Below are 20,684 nucleotides of genomic sequence, written 5' to 3' on the forward strand. Positions count from 1 at the left end.
GACCCCTGAGGCCTGCTTCCCTCTCCCAGCCAAAACCCCATTATTTTCTGCATTACGGTTCAAGCACAAAGTTCCAGAAAGTTTCTCTTCAGCACTCACTATTGATACCTCCTGTTTTAAGCTGTTCTCATCTTCTTAAAAACCACCTTCTTCTTGTATTTAACAAACCACCAAACTTGCTCAGAATCAAAAGTGACATTCAGAGCCGCTCCATAATAGTTTATGCTTTAGTTTTCCAATCACTGTGTTGTTCACAGTACACACCTGCTCAGAAAACACAACAGTAGCTTAGCCTCAGCTCACGCCAGATACCGAGATAAAGCCATCTCTGCAAACACACGACTCGAGGCTCTATTACCTGAGGAATGCAAGTATTTCTGGGGACAGAAAGGTCAAAAAGCCAGCAAAGGTGGAACAGAGTGATTAGCATCTCAAAGATGCAGGCTCGAAGGAGCCTCCTGACAAACAGCAGACCTCCAAAAGTGGTTTCATTTGGTTTTGTCTCCGGCTGCCAGCCCCACACTCTCAAATTCCGCTGCAAGTCTGTGTGCAGGCATCCTATTTCACAGAAACTCATCAGGTGGACAACCCCACTGTACTGGTTTTGGCTGGGTTACTTGGTGACCGGTACACGTGATGCAGCCCTGCTTTCCTGAGGATGGCTGAACACTCACCTGCGGATGGGAAGCCGTGAATTCATTCCTCACTGTGCTTTGCTTGTGCACACAGCTTCTGCTTCACCTGTTAAACTGTTTTTATCTCAACCCAGAAGCTGTCTCACCTTTACCCTTCCGATTCTCTCCCCCATCCCACCAGGGAGGAGTGAGCAAGTGCCTGGGTGGGGCTGAGCTGCCTGCCGGGGTTAAACCACAACACCCAAGTGCAACCAAACAAATTGTTTACCGTGCCTGCTTCTAATTTTATTGTTCTGGACAGAGGATCCTGGAAGAATTTGGGGGAAAAAAAAGAAAAAAAAAATCTATACAAGTTGCTTTTGCCCCTCATATGAGCTTTAAACACACCTGAACTTTAAAGAAGCTTGGATCGTTTGCAGTGGATTTCAAAATCCAGGAGATTCTAAAGCTCTGACTGGAAAAATGAAAATTTCTTAGGCAGAAAATAGCATAGCCACAAGAAGTGCAGGAAGGGAAGGGATTTGTTTATAAGTGAAACTTGAAGACTATTTAACTACAGTATCACCATTTTTAAAGCATGATTTAGCACTTTCTCAGGTAAAAAGCAGACACAACAATGAGATGTAAATACATTATGTTGTACAAAAGTAATACAAACTCTACGTCATTTTAACTACTGAATCACTATTTTTTTCCTGCATTTATTCCAGCAAATTATAATAGAGGATATTTACTTACCAAATAGTTTATAGTGGTACTCTCTTCCCCACGGCCCATGTACTTGAAAAAACGATGATCTGCCACTACCAACATCTTGCATGTGTTTTTGGAGCTCTCCGGAACGGCTCTTTTCTCCCGATGGATGCTGGCTAATGTGAACATTTTAAATACAATTAAATAAACACTCAATAAACTGCCACTGCTGCGTCTATTATCCTTATTTACGACAGGAATGTGAGCTTGGGCAGGTTTTGCACAGGGAGAATGGGGATGGTTAGTTTTGGGTTTGTTTGGGTTTTTTGGGGTTGGGTTTTTTGTTTTGTTTTGTTTTATTTTAAATAACTATCCTTAAATTGTGTCTTCATAACAGTCCTCAAACTTACTGTAAGGAAAGGAATGTGTAGTAGTGAAATTGAGTTACTCAGCTGATTTACCCATAGAGCTTTTACGGTCATCACCTCAGCCTTACACCTCTCCTTTTCCTATTCCCAGTCACTATCCCAACCTCTGATGACACAGCAAAGGGCAGAGCAAGGGGTTACCATTAACTCTCAAAAACCCATCGTAGCTCAAGGTGGATTCTCTGAGTGACCACCAAGGCCAAACAGGTCCTGCTGCACAGTGCACAGAAGTACAGCGTTGTTTTCACGTTCGCCTTAGAAAGCGTCCCTACCTTGCTGCCAGCTAGCACAGCAAACACTGCCTAGGCCTGACGAAGCAGCTTCCTCTCCTTAGCCTACGCTTGGACAGGGCCAAGCATCATTTCGACACGCCAGGAAGAAACATGCCCTGAGTGACAGCTTCTTCCTTTCATCAGTTGTTGGGGCTTTTTTGGATGGGGAACGGGTGTGAGGAAGAATGCTGCCTTCCCTTTCCCTTCCCCCAGTCAATTTAAAGAGCTAATAGTTAAACTAGAAGCAGCATCACTGATGATCGCCCAGGTTCTGATCTTATTTGCTGATACAGACAGAATTCAAGCATTTATTTCAAGGACACTGCTCTCCTAAGGTACGGACACTCACCTTCATTTTGCTTCCTGTCTTCCAGCCCCTTTGGCAACAGTTCTTCTTCGTTCAGCTTTAAATAACCACACACTTTGGGGGACTGCAATCTTGAGAAATCTTTAATGTCTTCAGATCTGTAGACCAGCAGTCTTTCATCTTGCACATTATCTACAAACCTCCACAGTGGCTGTCAGGATAAGAAGAACAGAAATGCAACTAGTTAGGAACACGTGAATGCAAAGACTAAGTCTATATAAATAAGGAACTGTATGCATGTACCATCAAATCTCCACAGTGTTATGTGTACACACACACACGAATGCACTGGACTACGAGATAACGTCACCCACAGCAGTAAGTCTACTGATAAAACGACGTCCCCAAGAAAGCCAACGGAAGTCAACTCTTTTATGCTACTCAGGCATCCAAAAATCTAAGATCATCTCCATAGAGCTGTAGCAGCCACCTGATAAGGCTGTAGAAGAGACAGAATTTTTCTTCCCCTCCAAAATATGAGCAAGCTAAGGAGGCACCTCGGGCTCCTTCGCTCCCTCCGTAGCATCAGGGAGACTGGCACAGCTGGGGAGGAGATGCTTAAACTACGCTAACGGACGCACTGACCAGAAGCACGGGAGTAGACAGATGACAGAGAGTATCTAAGCGCACAGCAGAACGCGGTCTTCACAGCAGAAGGCAGGCTCTTCAATGCTCAACAGCTACCCAAGTCACTTACAAGCATGAAAATTTCCCCAAAAGCAAAGAAAACAAGAAAACTGTAACATTCCAGTGCAAGACACTAATTCCCATAGCAGATGCATACTAACCATCTTTTTCTTTACCAACATGCCCCTATCATAGAACAGCTACAGCAACACCACCAAATACAGCACGGACAGGGTCTGTTCTTTGGGTAAGGCCAAGCAGCGTAGACTGCCAACATCCACAGCGCAGAGCACCTGGGTCTGGGTCTCCTCTGGCCCTCAGGCAGTGCTCTTTCAACTTCAGACAACTATTATTTAGCATACTGTGCTTTTGGCTCACAGCAAAAAGGTCCTGAAACATGAAGACTGTGCTAGCCCAGCAGCCACACCCCTGCAGCGCAAAACTGAGGTCACATGTTTCACACTTACAGCAAGGTGTGAGGACACCAGGGGTTTATATGAAGGTCTACAGCCTTTCTGAACAGCACAGGAGGACCATGGAAACAAAGACAGGCAATGGCAGAGCAGCTTTGTCTGTGCTGCCTTTTGGGAACGGTCTCTGGCACACACCACCTCTGACTGTGCATGGGCATCGTCTCATCCAGGGCTGGTTAGGGGCTGAAGCTGACCCAGGGACACTAACAGCTAGGCAGCGTGGGCAAGCCAGAGCCTCCACGCCACTGCCTACCTTTATTTAGCTGTAGAGACACAGCCAGCGAGGAGCAAGGAGGTTGGCTGCGCAGAGAACTGAGACGTGCTTACATTACTTTGCACCACAAACACAGAAATTCTTTGTATCACAATCAAACAGCTACTATATACTCTTAATGTGAAACACAAGTACAGCGGTTTGAGCATTCTAATCACATCTTCATATTTAACACGACTGGATTTCCCAGGTTTACCCATAATTCTGTATATCCTTGGGTCTGGAGATAATTACAATATCCATATAACACTCAGCCATAATTACTGTTATTCAGCCATTCTAATACAGCTTGTGTCTGGGCATACACTGCACTGAACAACTCATTAGGATAGTCTCTAGTTATATTTTTATTGGATATTTTTTTAAACGAATAGCTTAAAGCAACACAAGCAATGAAAATGGTGAAAAACAGAAACAAGGGAGCAGGGAAAAATACCACATTGTCAAAAAGTTCTAAGAATGGGATAAATTCCAAGACATAACAAAGCCAAAATTTTAGAAAGCTCAACAGTCTTTGACTCTGCTCAGAAGGCTGCACAGTTTGTTATTCTAGAGGACATGATCACCACTAATTACTAACGTTACCCATTTCTGTTTCTAAAACCCTTTCCTGTTTAAAACATACCTTCTCCCTCATGTATCTAAAACATGCACATGTCAGAGAATGTCACTCACTAATAAAGCTCAACACTTGCCGAAGTCAAACTGGTTTCACAATTCTCTCCCTCCTCACCCCAAAACAACCACCACCACCAAGTCCATTTTCAGCTAGAGAGGTGTCAACGTGACTAGCTAGAAAGACAAACACCCACAGGGAAACAAGACTGTTGGAATATAGCTTTCAACAGTAAAGCATACCTCGATATTGTATTCTTCTCCATCAGTATTGATTCTCACTGTAAAATCTTCATCCCCAATATGGGCCACAACCTTGGAATTGTGCTCTCCTTTAATATAGGCAAGGAAAAAATAAATTAATTCAGCTCTATTTACATGCACTCCTGCACAGACATCGTTTGCTGGATTTTCTTATTTGTTTCTAAACTTCACACCAAATTACCTTCCTCAGTCTCTGAAGAACACTTACTGTCCAGTTTAAAGAAAAAAACCAAACCAAACCAAACAAACAGAAAAAAAAAAAACCAGGAACCAGCATTCCTCCCCATCTTAACTTCCCAATGGTCACAGTCATCAAGAGTCAGATGTAATTGATAATTTTGCAGAAAGTGTTGAGATGGCTCTGGGGATTAGCGATGGGACACAGAATATCTGTGCCAACAAAAGCAGCTTGCATCTTACTACTATCAGACAGCAGTTTCATGGCGTCACCCTGCATTCCAGTGGAAAAGATTTTCACCACATCACACAGGCAACATAAAAGTCAAAACAACTCAGCAGAAGCATTAGTGCTGGACTAAAGTGGAGCAAGATACTCCTCCTTTACAGAAAAGTAATCTGCAAAGAACCATCTTAAAGTCTTTTAATAGAATAATCCGGGCAATACTGCATTACCACTACCTGGGCTTTGTGTTCTGGGACAAGAAACATTCAAGTCCCACATTCCAGTTGGAATTAAAGCTACTGTAATCATTTAAAATAAATAAATAAATAAATAAAATCACAAGCTGCTGCTTGAGTAAATTATACCTTTGTGTTCTGCCAAACTAAACAGGCGAGTCCTATCTTAGAACCTTGCTGCAATAGCTCAAAAAAAACCCCACCACCCACCAAACCTAAAAACAAAACAATGCCAAACTCACCACAAAAACAAAACCAGAAAACCCAAGGGGCATGAGAATTCCATTACTTGTTCATCCTACCCATATCTGACGAAAATGAGGGCAATGCACCATTTACTTTGGCCAAGAGACTCGTGCAATGCTGTGCTTTCTCAGCACTGACACACAGTCTAGTTCATACTAACCAACGACATGTCCGGTGAAAAAGTCTTGCCACTGAACACGATGCTCCTTTTCCTTGCCTTCACTATCCACAATTAATGCTCGAAATCTTTCTGAAAAGTGTTCAGCAGTTGCAGTTAAGTATAATTTAAAGTGCCTGTAAAAGAATTTACTTCCATTTATTTTTAAGCAAAGTACACGCATAACAGATATATCCAGTCTCCATTTTACCAAGGGTCCAAAAGAATTTAGAAATTATTAATTCTAATAAGCAGGCTACAAAAACATACACTGTGTAATTCACAACACTAAATATTTCTGAAGAGTCAAGGATGTTTAATTAAAAAAATTTAAAAATAAACCCCAAAATACAAAAGTCACTGTTTGCTCATGATGCACCTTCTCCATTTGCAGTCAAGCAAAACCAGTTACTGGTAACTATTTAAAGAAAATCAGACCACGTAATTTGTTCACCTATTTTAAATTAAATTATCTTAAATTTCTTATTTTCTGAAATAGAACAGTCAGAAGACCATAAACAGAAATCTGAACTCTGCAGACTTTTATGAAATATTGTCACAAAACCTAAAGGCTATTCCAAGAAGTAGAGAACCTTCTCTGGAAGGAGCCTCATGGGCTCTTGGTTTATGCAGGCTTTGAGTCAAAGATTTTTGGTATGCCTCTCTGCAATTAGTCTGTAATTATCATTGGCAGTATTGCAACCTCACCATAAAGTCAGGGTGCACGAGGCAGTGCAAAACCAGGACAGCCAGACATTTGATCCCATTTTATAACCTTTTATACTTGGTACTTATAAATTACCCCCTCCAAACACTCAGAGATTCAAAAAATAGGCACAAGAACCCGTGTGACAGTTGTAGTTGTTATTCTCACGCTGCTCCCCCATTTTGGATTCACAATTTCAGCACTCAAATACCTGTAAGGCAGTTTTCTGACACTGAGAATAAAATCCTTACAACTTTCATGCTGGCTCTCTTCTACCTCTCCTTCCCCTTTCACCTGTGCTTCTATTTCCCATCTTATAAAAAAAAATAATCAAACGAAGTGTTTTACTGAACAGGAAACTGACACTCAGAAGGAAGAGTATTAAACCCCCATGGAAAAAAAAAATACAATAAAGCTCTGGGGCAACACACCACACACACTCCCCAAACTGAAGACAGAGATTTTTCAAGAACTAGAGGACAATCTATGACAATGTCGCCAGATGAGGTATAAGTAGGATCTGACCCAATCAGTGGAAATAATGTACATGAAACTAAAGCTAAGAACAAAGCAAAAGAAATCTTAAATCGCTGCCACTTCAGCAAACAGAGTAATACAATGCAATTTATGTTTCTGTTTCCTCTGAGCCTCTCTGAAGTCATATAACCATGCAGATCACTAACTCAGAAGAACTGGCCAGCCATGACAGAAAACAAGATCGCTATTTCCGGGTTTGGAATTAGGCATTATTCCTCACAATCTGAAGGAAAATATTATGCTATTTCATTGCTGATGATTTAATTACCTTTGCAGGGCTGAAAAACTTAAGAGCCTCTCCACGTGAGTCTCAGGCTGGAGGTCCCTCTTCTTCAGTGAGTGTTGCTGGATGCTAGACTGAGAAAGGATGTCGTAGTCTGAAAGCATGGACTCAACTGTGTCTGGAAGAGCAACAAGGAAGCCTGAGTTTCAAGAGACTCTCTCTTTCACAAACACACACACAAAACAGCAAAGCAGAGCCTCCCATTTCAACATCAAGACCACAGTTTGCTCTAATTTTACAACAATGAGCATTTCTGTAAAGGTGCATTTTGTGTAGGCACGTAGCAATCACAGCGTGAGACAAGACACGATCTGAAAGAGGCAAAGAAAGAATTTAGTTCACTTCTTATCGCAATTTTTGAGCGACCAACCCACCATTTTTACTGCCACAGACGTGCAAAGCTAATGACCTCCCTGGCTGCCCCCCTGGAAATTCCATTTCTCTGGAGTGAATCACTCTCCTCACCTGCTGGTCCCCATCCAAGTCTAAGAAATAAAATAATTTAACCTAGGAAATTTATCCCAAATTCACTGTACATCAGGACTGCATTTATTACCTCTCTGTCCAACAGTAGCCAGAAAACACATGTCTGCACAACAATCAATCAGAAATAACTAACGAGGCTCCTCATATGAGGCACCTCCAGGTACCCTGGTTTCCCAGTACCTTACCACCATGCAAAACTCCTTTGATTTCCCTACTCAGAACACAAGAGCTTGTTCACAGGAGGGAGATCAAGGACCTGAACCCCTACGGGGAGCAGCACACAAATCACAAATTCAGCTCAATATTCTGCAGACGACTCCACCACTAACGAGGACACAATGCCTGCTGCCAACAGTGTTTGACTCTCTCTGATAAAGCCTTCTGTTGCTTCGTAAGGCATCCCTTCACCAAGAGCACCCACCACCCGGCAAGACACCTGACAACTACCTTTGCTTCCACCAGCGCCAATCGACTCATTTGCTATTTACAGCCTTAAACAGAGGCCCTTATTCCCACATCACCACCTTCCTTCTCTGCCAGAAGCGTTCACTCTTTTCACTGAACCAAATGAGGAGTCAGATTTATTTTACAAGAGGCAGAAGTACTCACCCAGTCATTCTTTGTTGAAAAAACTCACATTTTTTTCCCTCCATTTCCAATTGTGCTTCTTAACCAGACATGATAGCTACCAAAGTGGGTTTTATTTAATGAAGATGGCCTTCCACTTCCTCAGAGCCCCTGATCACTAGCTTACACCACTCAGCCAAGTAACCTCACGTGTTTTATTGGACTTTTAAGTAAGCAGCACCACCACTAGTAAGCTGGGTTTTACTGGCTCTTGTGTAACAAGCCAAGATTGCCAACTTGAAATCTAGATTGGTATAGTTCCTGAAATTATTTATTTATTTTTTAAAAAGACACTCAGTACTATCATTTATCCCCAAATACATGCCTCTAAAGCCCAAGAAAGCCTTTAAGAGTGGGCACACTGTTTGGGGCAAGGCAAGCACCTTGCTTTCTCTTTTGCAAGGGGACGGGTGAGGAGAGTTAACCACCAGCGTATGTGCACACATGTGCTTCTGTACACTGGCAGTGAGGGAGCTGCAGAAACAGATGACCCTCACAGCCCTCTTGGCCTTGCACCGGACTTACTAGCAAAGTGATGGACAGGCAACACGGCTGCCTTCTGCAGCAGAAGCCACCAAGCAGCAGCTCCCAGGCTTCTCCCTCCCCGGCTGCCTCTCCCCTGCCGTTGAGCAACACAGGAAGGGCAGCGCAGTCGCAACTTCCTGATTTCTGTTTACAACCCACAGGTCCAGAGCACCTGCAATCAGTTGCCCTGCGTTTCGGGTTATAGGCAAAGGTAGGTTTCCCCCACCTTCCTTTGTGTTGTGGTTTTTTTCCCCCTTACATGCTCAGTTGCTGCGTGCCAGGCAGCGCCTTCTTCATTAGCTCACCGCATGCTGCCGAGCAGGTTCACTAGAGCCACACAGTGAGCAAATATCTAAAAATCCCCCAAACACGCCTTTTCTTTAAAAAGCCCATTATAATTCATTGCTTATCATCTGGCACCTGCCCTCATCCAGAACCACCTGGGAGGAGAATAGGGACAGGCAGGGAAAATCAATTCTGAATGAAAAAAAATAAAAATCATTGAACTGCCTAGTCCTAAATTCTTTTAATTAAACCTAAGATTAACCATAGAATCTTGGTTGTAAGGGACCTTGAGGACCATCTAGTCCAACCCCCCTGCCATGGGCAGGGACACCTCCCACTAGACCAGGTTGCTCCAAGCCCCATCCAGCCTGGCCTTGAACACTGCCAGGGAGGGGGCAGCCACAGCTTCTCTGGGCAACCTGTTCTTTCAACACACTCAGCTAGAGCAGACCCCTCAATTAAAGTGAATGTTGATACACGGGATACCAAACGGTGGTTCATGGTACAGAGTAAGCGTGTGGTATGTGGGCCATGAAGCAAGAGAGGTGTGGTACCACTGCTGCGCTACTCGGGGACTTACTGACATGGGGACTTGCCAAGCACAAGGTCTGCCCGAGAGGCACAACCCCAGCTGCAAAACACTATTCCTTCTGCCCCTTTCCACCTCTGCCTGCAAAGTACAGCCCAGAAGCAGGGGAAGGTCATGCCAAAGAGCAAGATGCAGCTGGCACTACAGCCAGACAAAATGTCTCAGTTTCATGGCAAGAGAACTGAGAATTCTGCTAGAGAAACTAGGTTATTTGCTAGGCAAGGAGGACTTCAGAAGTCCTGCTCCACCTCAAAACACACAAACACCCTTCTGGAAATGCCTCACACAGACACAGGAAGGGTAGTAAGAACGAGACCTACAGAGTTGATGAAGATGAGTAAGATGATTCTGTTGAAGTAACAAATGAAACACAGGACACTCCTAGTTCCTGTAACCCTGCAACATGAATGCACTTGTTCATATTTCCTCTTACTCTTCCGAAATTTGTTTGCTTACAATTTTACTTGCGACATAAGTAAGGACTTCAGACATGCTGCTGCTAGACATAAATCTGTGAACTAATTCAGGTATCAGACAGATGTGGAAAAAAAATATATTCGTAACACACTCGAACTAAAATTTTTCTGTAAAATTTTCATACTGTGAAAATGAATCCATGGTCATGGCTTACTGAAAATAAAAGATGAGGTGCCATTATTTTAAACAAAATACAGAACTGTACAGCAGTCTGTGGATGGGAGCCACAGCAAGCATATGCTTGACTACTTTTTATTCTAGTTTAATAATCTTTCTGGCATTCCTTCCTCATTATCTTCACTATGGTCCAAGAGTCATTCCCCATGGGCTTCAACAGCATACAGCTGACTCAGGTTTTCCCAAACCACTTTCCTGCCGTTCCTTCCCTTCGGGCCCCTCCCAGATTTCGGCATTCCTCTCTTTTTGGACAAGGACATCTTAATTTCATCCCACTATCCAAAATATTTATTTATTTATGCTCGCTAGCCTTCATCTCATTGCACCTTCTCCCCTCAGGAGGGGAACTCTCCAGAACATACACATCTCAGCTTTGTAAGAGAAAGAAGGAAGGACCATCAGTGACAAAGATGATACCCCAAAGTTCTCAAGAAGAAATCCAGCAGTGACTTTTCCTCTGCCCGCAGCTTTGAACTCACTGTTTCCTCCTTTTCTTTCACCTCGTTTCAAGGCTGGAAGCCTACTGCCACTAGACTTTGCAACTTAACACAGAAAAGTATCCTTTAAATAAATTATGGGCCAGTACGCACTGCAGCAGGCTGCTCCAGCAGCAAAGAGCTCAACAATGCGCTGGGCAACAGCTTAGTTCACCGAGTCGGAGGCCACCACATATATTTCAAAAGAAGAGGTTTCTCTTCAAACATTCAGCTAACAGTTCAAATACCAATGGCATCCTTCTCCAACCAGCTCAGTTTCATAAGCAGAACAGTAAATTCCCATGATCTCATGCCCCATCTATTGCCCAGAAAGCAGTAAGTAAGTGTGGCAGGTCAGCCATTTCATGAGCATTCTATAAATAATGCAGTGCAAAGGAAAAGTTAAGCTTATCTAGAAGCACGACATTTTAACACAGAAAACAATCAATACTTTTAAAAACTCTCTTCACAACTATCCCATGACAGAAAACGTCTCTACTTAAAAACCACAAGATCCAACAATATTTAAAAAATATTACTTCCAGGATTTTAAAAATGACCATAAGAGCATCAGAGGGGTTTGCAGAAATGATTGCAGATATTTCTCCAACCATCCCAAAGGGAATAAAAGTAGAAATAAATCTCCTGTCAAAAGGCACCGGGACGGGATGACAAGCCTACAGAGAGTAGTCCTTGAACAAGCACACTCGGGGAGGATTTTGCAGTGTGACTGTTAAACCACGGGCATCTCCAAGACTGAAAAATGGGCTGTATTCTGTGTGGCACTCTGACTACAGCCCAGGTAATGACCTCGAGCTGATTTCCCATGGGTATCAAACACGTATCAAAAGCTTAGGAGCACGTAACAACAATCTTTCTGATTCAGCAGGGGAGTGACTGAACGGTTGAAAGGCTCCACATTCTTTATTGTTCCTATTTCTTTTTTTTATTCTCCACATTCTGCTCAACTTCATACTTTAAAATATTTTAATTAAAGTAACCAAATGTAGCCACTTCAAATATAATTCACAGTCTCAGTCAGAATGCAGACCAGGAAACAGACTGGAGACTTTCCAACCTAAACCATATGAGCTAAAGCAGGTCACCACCACCCCACACAAAACAGCTGCCCTCATGTTTGTGGTAACAGCCGGTTACTCGCTGCAACAGTGGGATCGTTTGACGGCAGCACCATTCCAGGGAGTGCTAATGGAGAAGGCCAATATATTCATATCTCAACTGGGCACACAAACGGTCTTCACCAGGCAGGTGATGCAGTCATGTCTAAATGTTTACGGGTACCTCCTCTTAACAGTTTACACTGCTTTCAGGAGACTGCTGATGAAGAGGATGCGTTGAGGAGATCCATCTGTGGGAAAGCTGTTCCATAACAGCTCACTACATGTGCTGTTACAGCTTTCTCCAGGACATCTGGTACAGAGCCATTGCCAAAGACAGAAAACAAAGTGAGTTGAAACACTTACCCCAAAACAGCCCATGCTTTTAACAGTTCAGATAAATCATGTTTACTTGTTTCCACTAAGGAGTGGCTGCTGTTTTGCTCATCAAGTATACATGAATAGAAGAACTCGTGTGAGAAATGGGTTCAAAGCAAGAAACAAATATATGTCAGCTTGCTTATAAACTGTAACAGGGTAAAAGTTTACATTCTGTTTAAATACATTTCTAGACAAACTCGTTAGCAAGAATGGCCAGCCACGTCAGCATTGCTGAATGCTTTAAAAGGCATGTTTTTGACTTGATCCCAACTGCACCAAACTTGCCAAACCACGTGAGAAAACAAGGTGCCCGAATTCAGTTAGTCACCAGTGCAGCACAGACAAAGCCTCAGGGTATGGTTACACAGACCTCGCACTGGGAGGTAAGGTAGGCTGCCGATGTACCGTCTACCAGCTATTCCCCGGTATACTTTTCCCGCAGTTACACAGGGTAAACTACTCTCTACTTACCACACATTCCGAAGCGCCCAGTGATGGATAAAGCTGACAACTTACAAAACACCCTTTAGCTCATCTCAGGAAAAACTTGTTCATATAGCTGCACCCTTATACTACTCCACAGTTTCTTCCCTACAGTAAAATAGACATCTGTTTCTGGACAGGGTGAATGTTTCCTTAAGGGTGCAAGTTCTGTTTAGCAGAAGCTGTACAGATAATTAAACTGCTAGTTCTGGTGGTTTTGAATACAGCTGAATACCCCCAACGGCTCGTACGTGTTACCTCACACACCTTGGAAATCTTCTCCTTCGCTAAATACATCTTACATCAGACCAGTGAGGTACAAAATGTATTCAATCTACTTGATTTAACAACTCAGTCTGCTCTATTAGAGAAAGCAGAAAGCACGTTTTGAAAAAGGAAAAAAAAAAAAAAAAAGGCAATATCCTGCTCAAATATTCACATTACAAAAATAAGGAAGCCCACTGAATTAACATCCTCATATTCAAAGTGAAACAAGGGCAATACAGCTGTCTCATCTTAAACCAGAACAGCATCATATGACTCAATGCTCAAAAAAAAAAAAAACCAACCCAAAAAAGCAAGAAACACTAAAAAAAAAATCACATGCTTTCATATATCCAGCAGACAAGAACAGCCAAGTCACAGGATGTAGTGTTCTCTGGAAACAGATCATTTGTTTGACTCTCAAAAACTGTCAGCCTCACTACTGTGCTTAGAGACCACACCGCAAAGTCCTGCTGTGTCACAAAGTAAGTTTGAGTGGAGCTGATTTTAGGTGGAGACTAATTACTGGCTGGACTACACGTGTGAGACCAAGCCCTTCTCCCCATCTCACTGCCATCTCTTCTCCTCATAGATATGACTTTGGACTTACTCAGACATGACCTTCCAAAATTCAAGGCACGACACAGATGCTGAGAGGCAGAACTTAACAATTTCAGTAACAATCTGAAAAGGTGAGAAAGGAAGCCAAGGATTGCAAGGGATATACCATGTTCTTGTTCAACACTGCAGTAATTGCAGATCAATACTGAGTGGGTGGCAGCTATAGGTGCCGCCCTGCACAACAGAGCCCCTTCCCTTCCCACCCGCCATGTACCTATGCAGGCTAAAAATGCAAGTATCGAGGAGGAGAAAAAAGTACAAATAATGCATATCAAGAGCAGCACAGGAAGACAAGGATGCATATTGTGAAGAGATGCAGGGCATAACCAACATAAATATGGGCAGCGTGGCTGCATACATCTGCAATAAAACAGCATGAATAAAATGCATAGAAGACATCAGGGAGACCATTAGAACCATTGAGAGGGTTGCAGGATATCCCCAAAACCAGCAAGTTTAACTGTGGCATATGAAATCTATAGAACAGGACAGCAGGATGTACTGTTTTTTATTAAAGAAACCTTGGTTAACCTTTTATTACACACAGCAAAGGGCTTCCCTTGATCAGTCTGGGAAACAGGCAAACTCGGACTCCTGCAGTTTAGAAAAAAAACGGGGGAAAAAAAAAAAGAATCAACCTGTTTATAAAAAAGTTAAATATAAACTTCTCCCTCAAAGATAACTCTCTACTGACCACTAAACACATAATTAAATCCTGGTGTAACGTTAGAGTGTGATGAGGAGAACTCTGCGCTGAAGAGCTGGCTGGCTGCGCTTCCTCGCTCAGCCCTTCCAGCCGCAGAGCAGAAAGCCACGCTGGGGCTTCTGCACACACACAAAAAATTCCAGAGTAGCAGAAATGTGAAACTGAGATGAGTCACTGCTGCTATCAGCAATGAACAGCAGCAGCAAAGATGTCCGTTCTTACAGTGGGGGGAAAGGAAAATAAAACCTCCCCAAATCTTAAATGCAAACAAGAATTTTACTTTTTGGCTGCTTAAAGGTCAGCCCAAATCGGCACTACTGAAAACCAAGCTCTCACTGAGCACTTGATCGTGTTCCCCTTACCACAATCTTGCAACAGTTAAGGATCATTCGTAATTAGAATTTAATCTAGTGTTGACATTCTTCACTTTGCTGACCTTCAGTACTTCTCTCAGGAATTATACTTTTATCATGGGTTGTCGGGGGTTTTTTTTTCAGTTGGAAATGGAAACATTGACTGATTCACATGAATAAAAGAAAACAAACCCAAGAAAAGTACTTCAAAACCTTGATGTTTAAGTACCTCCACAGAACAGATTGCCAATCCAGAACACAAAAATCACATTGATAATTTGTATTCAATAAGGCCATGCCTACACGAAGCATTTGCTGTTTATATGGAGAGAAAGTGTACAGAAGACTGTATCTTTCTCACTTAGCCTATAATACCACCTACGGGAACACTACCAATTCCTGCAACAATTTTGAAATAATCCCACAGCATCCCGGGCAGGTACCACACGCTGCAACATACTGCTTGCTATTAGGCTGCTTGTTCTTGGGTTCTCCTCCATGTGGAGCCTGGTGAGATACACACCCAGCCCTCAGCTTGTGGAGTCAGACTGCAAAACCAGCTCAATCCAAAATAGTTGTCTTGCTTCAAAGGATATTAAAATGGGATAAGAAACAGAAACAAAACTGGCAGACTACGGCAGGGAAATTAGTCATTCAGCCCTTACCTAGGTCTTGCCTTGCTCTCCAACAGACACTTCGGTCCAGAAGGACGAGATTTAATCTTGCTTGAGGATTTTGTCACACATGAATGCCCCTGACACTGAACTAACCTTCCAACCCTGAACTCCGGCAGCCGGTTACATTCCTGGCCTTACGGACTTCCTGTACTTTGTCACATCAAGTGTGAAGCAGAATTCAAAAGTGACTGTGAATGATTTTATGCTGCTCTCTGTATCACTCAGCTCCCCCAGTTTATTCATCAATCACGATCATTTGTTTTTTTCACTCAACAACTTCTAAATTCTAGTCTTTTGATGTGCATTGCGTAGGTTTCTACCGAACCATTTTTTGAACAGGTCATTTCTTCAGGTCATGCAGTTTCTTCCGAGTTCTATGTGGTATTTGAGCAGTGTGGAAAAAAAACAATTCGAGCCCAAGTTACCTGCCTAAGATTTTATTAGTGCGATGTAGCAGGCAGCAAAAGACCACCGGTGCGTGATTCAAAGAATATCATCTGCCCAGGACAGGAACAGCTATCTTATTTTTTTTAGTTTCCTGCCTAGTCTGTGGTAAAAAGATCTCATCCAGAACAGTTCACAGCAGAGTAAGACACATTTTACATATAGACCCTATTCTGGGCAATCCTGGATACATGCTGCTCAGTGGCAGCACGCTACTCATACCACTGTGTTGTAAAACGGATGTGAGCAGTTCTTTAGATACATTCAACGATGCTGAAGCTGGGTATTTCCACAGTTATTCAAGTACATTAAGCCCTGACACCATTCAGATAAGTCTGAGCTCCAAGACAAACAGCATTAATATTTAACAGTTATAAAAGGTTACCTTCAGACATAAACAACAGAGAAAAAATTTGTAAAAGAGTTGATATTAATTTTTCAGAGGCAAAACTATATTAACAGGCATTGAATTGACTAGTAGAGTCACACTTCTCCCAGAAATTAATCCCTGCTGTCAATGCTACTAAAAAGAGCACCGCTTCAGATCATCTAAAGGCAACAAACTGAGGTGGATACCTTCATCCCTCACCTTGAGCACAACCCAACACACGGGGCAGGTACTTGGACACTAGTCCAGGGAGCAGACTCCACAAACAGAAAACACCTGAGCACAGACACCCTACCACTTACCAAAAAAAAAAAAAAAAAAAAAAAAAAGCAGCAATTAGCTTCCAGGCAGCTTAGCTCCATGAATGTGCTCACAGGAACGGGGAAGGGATCAGAAAGCTGAGGCCAAGACTGTGGCAGTCCCAATTTAGATCAGTTTAGGCTGCTGGAGCACCACACCCTAAGATTACTTCAGCTGAAAAATGCTGGGAAATGACCCACATTTTTTTAGCTACTTATTCTATTCTTTGTGCAATTCTATTTTTCACTGTATAATCATTTTTTTTCCTTCCTGAAAAACTGAGCTTTTAGAGAAATAAGCAAGAAAGTTCTTAATAGAAATAACAAAATGGTAACCCTTGAAACTTCCTTAAAAGATACTGCTCACCAGAAATCCAATTTCAGTTCACAAAACTCAAGCTCTGTGGTTAAACAGATCTCTCAAAATAGCAAAGTTGAAGTTATTAGAAGGAAAAGAAAATATTTCAGAAAACCAAGCTGTGGAAGATAAGAACAACAGAACTCCAGCAAAAGATGAACATAAAACCACAGTAAAGCAGGCAAAGATATCTTGAAGAGCAGCTTGTAAATGGCATAAAGCCAATACTTGAAATAGCTTTTATTATATCAAAAGAAGCGACCGAGCCAAATAATCAAAGGGGCTTGTAAAGCAAGTAAGCTGCCAAGATGACCCCGAGAACAGATGCTAAAGGCCAGTACAAAAAAGTAAGAGAATAATCAACTTCAGCATTCACTGGAGAGGAAACTAGGAAGGTCCCCAAAAGCCTGATAGGATGAATCTAAAGACCTGCCTCCCATTAAAGACTCAAGAAAAAGGACTTTAGAACAAACCAAAAAAATGAGCAATAAGTCAACAGGACATGAAAGTATTAACCCAAGAGTTGTAAAGCACAGAAAAAATGAAACTAGTCAACTACTAATCCTGGTACGCAAGGCTGGTGCCACTGGTCTAATTGCAGGTGGCCTGAAAGGTGGTAACTGCAGGACCAGTTTCCACTCCAGGTATCAGCCAAAAAGGCCCAACTTCTCTACCTGACCAATGGGTAACAGTAACAACAACAGTGTGAATTACTCGACCTGTGGCTAAGTAAGACACTAGGGAAGTAGTGCCTCGTATGTATTAGTGTTCTGAAGGGATGAAACGTGATGATAAATGTAACACAGTGGAGCACACCTGGATTTTTCAAGCTCCCTCACAAAATGCTTCTATGTCTTTAGTTTACTGAATGACAGAACAACAAAATGCTTGATGAAATTCAGTGTGCGAAGTAACACAAGAAAAAAAGAAATCCTCACTATATCTGAACAGCAAAGCATTTCAGGATAGTTATTACCACTCAAAAATTTTAAAAGAAACAAAAACCCACACTGGAGTGACTATTAGACCAAAAGGCCAAAAAACTACTCAGAAATAAAACAAAACCAAAAGCATTTATCACTATAAATCCACGGTGCTTTTGTATCACAAATTCTGCCTGCAGTCCTGGTCATACACCTCAAATAAATAAAAATTAAAATCCAATACAAATAGAAGGTGTATAGACAATAGTAATAAAGGCCAATAAAGGGTTTTTTCCTGCATACTAAGAATTATTATATAGCCTAAGATTTTCCCACAAAAAGAAAAAAAAAAGAGATGACAGAGGAGACAAATAACATAGTCACTAAAGCTGTGAAGAAAATTAATAATTCCTCCATATTCACTATTTCTGACAACAGAAACAGTCAAAATTTAGAAACAGAATAAAGGCATTTTCCCTCCATGCAGTAGTCCATCGAACTGAGCTCACAGTCCAGGGATGGTGGTATGGAGGCCAAGAATACCAAAGGTATCATATAAAGACTGTACAAATTCATAGCAGATGGGTCCTTCAGAAGGCATAAAGATCTGACAGCCCAAGATGCAACCTCTCTTTGAACAGCTCCCTGACCTGCCTGACACTGAAGGGACACGCTGTGTTTGTTCTGTTTCTGTTACACTTCCTGGAGCATCCACCACTGAACCCTATCCTTCCCAGCCTCTTGCAGTCACCCACTGCTGAGGTCTGCACAGAACCACAAGTTCACCTCAGGCGTGGGAGAGGAGGACAGAGGCACAGCCTGGACGCCTGACGGGAAATCTGCCAAGAGATCTCAGCAAAGAAAGGGGACTTGAAGCAGCCACCGCTGGCCACACCAACTGGAGACAGGACATTTGACTGGGTAATACACGAGCTCTCTCGGAAGAGCTCATCTGCCATTTCAGTGATAACCTTTTGTTTTTCAAACAGAAGTTTGCAACTTCTTCACTCCGAAGTAAAAGTTCAGATGCAAAACTAAGTTTACGGAAGTTAAATAAAGCAATGGTTCTCCTCCATGTCAAGCTTTCTAGAAGTCACATTCAGCTCCAATAGCTTCAGGCTCTCTCTGCAACGGTGACTCTCCAACCAGAACTATGAAGGGAAGCCATTTATATGATTATCCTGCCTTAACATAACGCAAACTCTTGTGAGGAAAACTCTTTAGCGCACCTCCAGTGTGAAGATAAAGCGGTCTCATCGCCCCCCTGCAGACAGCAATGACCCCCAAACACTGCCCATCAGGAACGCCTTCAGCTACAGGGGGATCATAGCCACACCGGGACGGGGCCTACGCGGTCTCGAGGGCCCCCCGCGCCCCGGGGGGGCTCCCCAGCGCACACCCGCCCACCGGGGGCCAGGCACGAGAGCAGGCCGCGGCCTTGCCCACCGCCGCGGCCCGGCCTTCAGGAGGCTGCTCGGCCCGGCCGCAGCGTCCCCAGCCCCTTCCCGTGCCCACAGCACCGGCCCTGCCCCACACCCTCTCCCCACTCCCCCACCGCTCCCCTCGGCAGAGGCGGGTGCGCCCCACGGCGGTGGGCTCTCCCCAAACCCGCCACCCCACTACCCCCTCGCAGAGGCGGGTCTGCCCTTCTCCCCCCGCCCCACGGCACTGGTCTCTTCCTAACACCCCCCCCCGCCCCTCGGCAGTGGTCTCTCCCCACCCCACACACCTCACCGCTGCCCCTCGGCAGAGCCGAACGTGCCCCTCTCCCCCCGTCCCGCAGCAATGGTCTCTCCCTCTCGCCCCCGCCGGCGGCTGCCGTGGTCCTGCCCTGCCCCTCACCGTAGCGCTGCTGCCGGCGCGGCGGGCGCCCCAGCGCCTCCAGCCCGCCCGGCCCCCACAGCCACACCAGGGCAGCGACCAGCCACAGCCGGAGCCTCATGGCGCGGGCGCGGCTCCCTCCCGCTCCGTCCGCTCGCTCGTTCGCATCCAGTCGGGGAAACTTCGCCCTCCGCCCGCCACCGCGGCCCCACGCGCCGTGCCGGGCCCGCCGCCCTCCTGGGCCCGCACCCGGAAGCGCGGCGGCTGCCCGCGGAGCATTGTGGGTGCGGGCGGGGCCGCCATCTTAGGCGGCGGGGGCGGGAGCTGAGGGACGGCGAGGTCGGGCGCTGAGGGACGGCGAGGCCCGGCGGGGGGCCTGGTTCCGGCGGGGCGGCTGTTGGGGGCAGCCCGCTCTCGGTGCGAGGTGGGGGGCCGTTATCGCGGTCGCTGTCTGCGGCGACGGCTGCACCGTGAGGCCCTGGGTGCAGCGTTCCTCCCTCCAAGGGCACTCGTTTTCTTGGGGCATCCTTACCGCGGAGCTCCCCTCCGGAGGGGGAACAGGCTTCCCGTGTGCCACCTGGAAGGGGAAGGGGCTCTGTGTTTCTGCAGCCCCTCTCTGGGGTGAGCTCGGGATGCAGGCCCGCCACGGGGGGTACTCCAGCACTCTCACATCTTCTCACACGCACAGTGATGTCTCATACAGTTAGTTGTGTTTGCAACTTGCAGAAGGTCGTTTCTTCTCAGTTCACGGGAGGGGCTTTACTAGATGACTGGGTTTTGTGTAGTTTTCTTAACACGGCTGAGGATTGTGGCACTTAGTACAAGTAATGAGCAATGAGACCACGAGTCAGCTGTTTCCAAACAGCACACCTTATTGCGATAAAAACATAGGAAAATATACTTGAGTTACAGCTGTGCTGTAGCATGCCAGTTAAGTTTTCCAGAATTAGCTTGATCTGTTACCTGTTTGCTGATGTGTATAGCAAAGAC

The 20,684-nt window shown here is 44.3% G+C and overlaps 1 protein-coding gene across 1 annotated transcript in view; it reads right to left on the minus strand.

Annotated features, from left to right (window-relative positions):
- The window catches only part of ADAM17 (ADAM metallopeptidase domain 17), a 36,662-nt gene extending 16,847 nt beyond the window's left edge, over positions 1-19,815 (minus strand). The window contains exons 1-6 of the mRNA XM_086460331.1: positions 19,716-19,815; positions 7,202-7,334; positions 5,694-5,827; positions 4,628-4,716; positions 2,378-2,546; positions 1,374-1,504 (exon numbers count right to left, since the gene is read on the minus strand). Coding sequence (XP_086316457.1) covers positions 1,374-1,504; positions 2,378-2,546; positions 4,628-4,716; positions 5,694-5,827; positions 7,202-7,334; positions 19,716-19,815 — 756 coding nt within the window. The remainder of the gene's footprint in view (positions 1-1,373; positions 1,505-2,377; positions 2,547-4,627; positions 4,717-5,693; positions 5,828-7,201; positions 7,335-19,715) is intronic.
- Between the last annotated feature and the right edge of the window lie 869 nt (positions 19,816-20,684).

This window comes from Leptosomus discolor, chromosome 2 (genome assembly GCF_034619465.1).
Source record: "Leptosomus discolor isolate bLepDis1 chromosome 2, bLepDis1.hap2, whole genome shotgun sequence".
Lineage (NCBI taxonomy): Eukaryota > Metazoa > Chordata > Aves > Leptosomiformes > Leptosomidae > Leptosomus > Leptosomus discolor.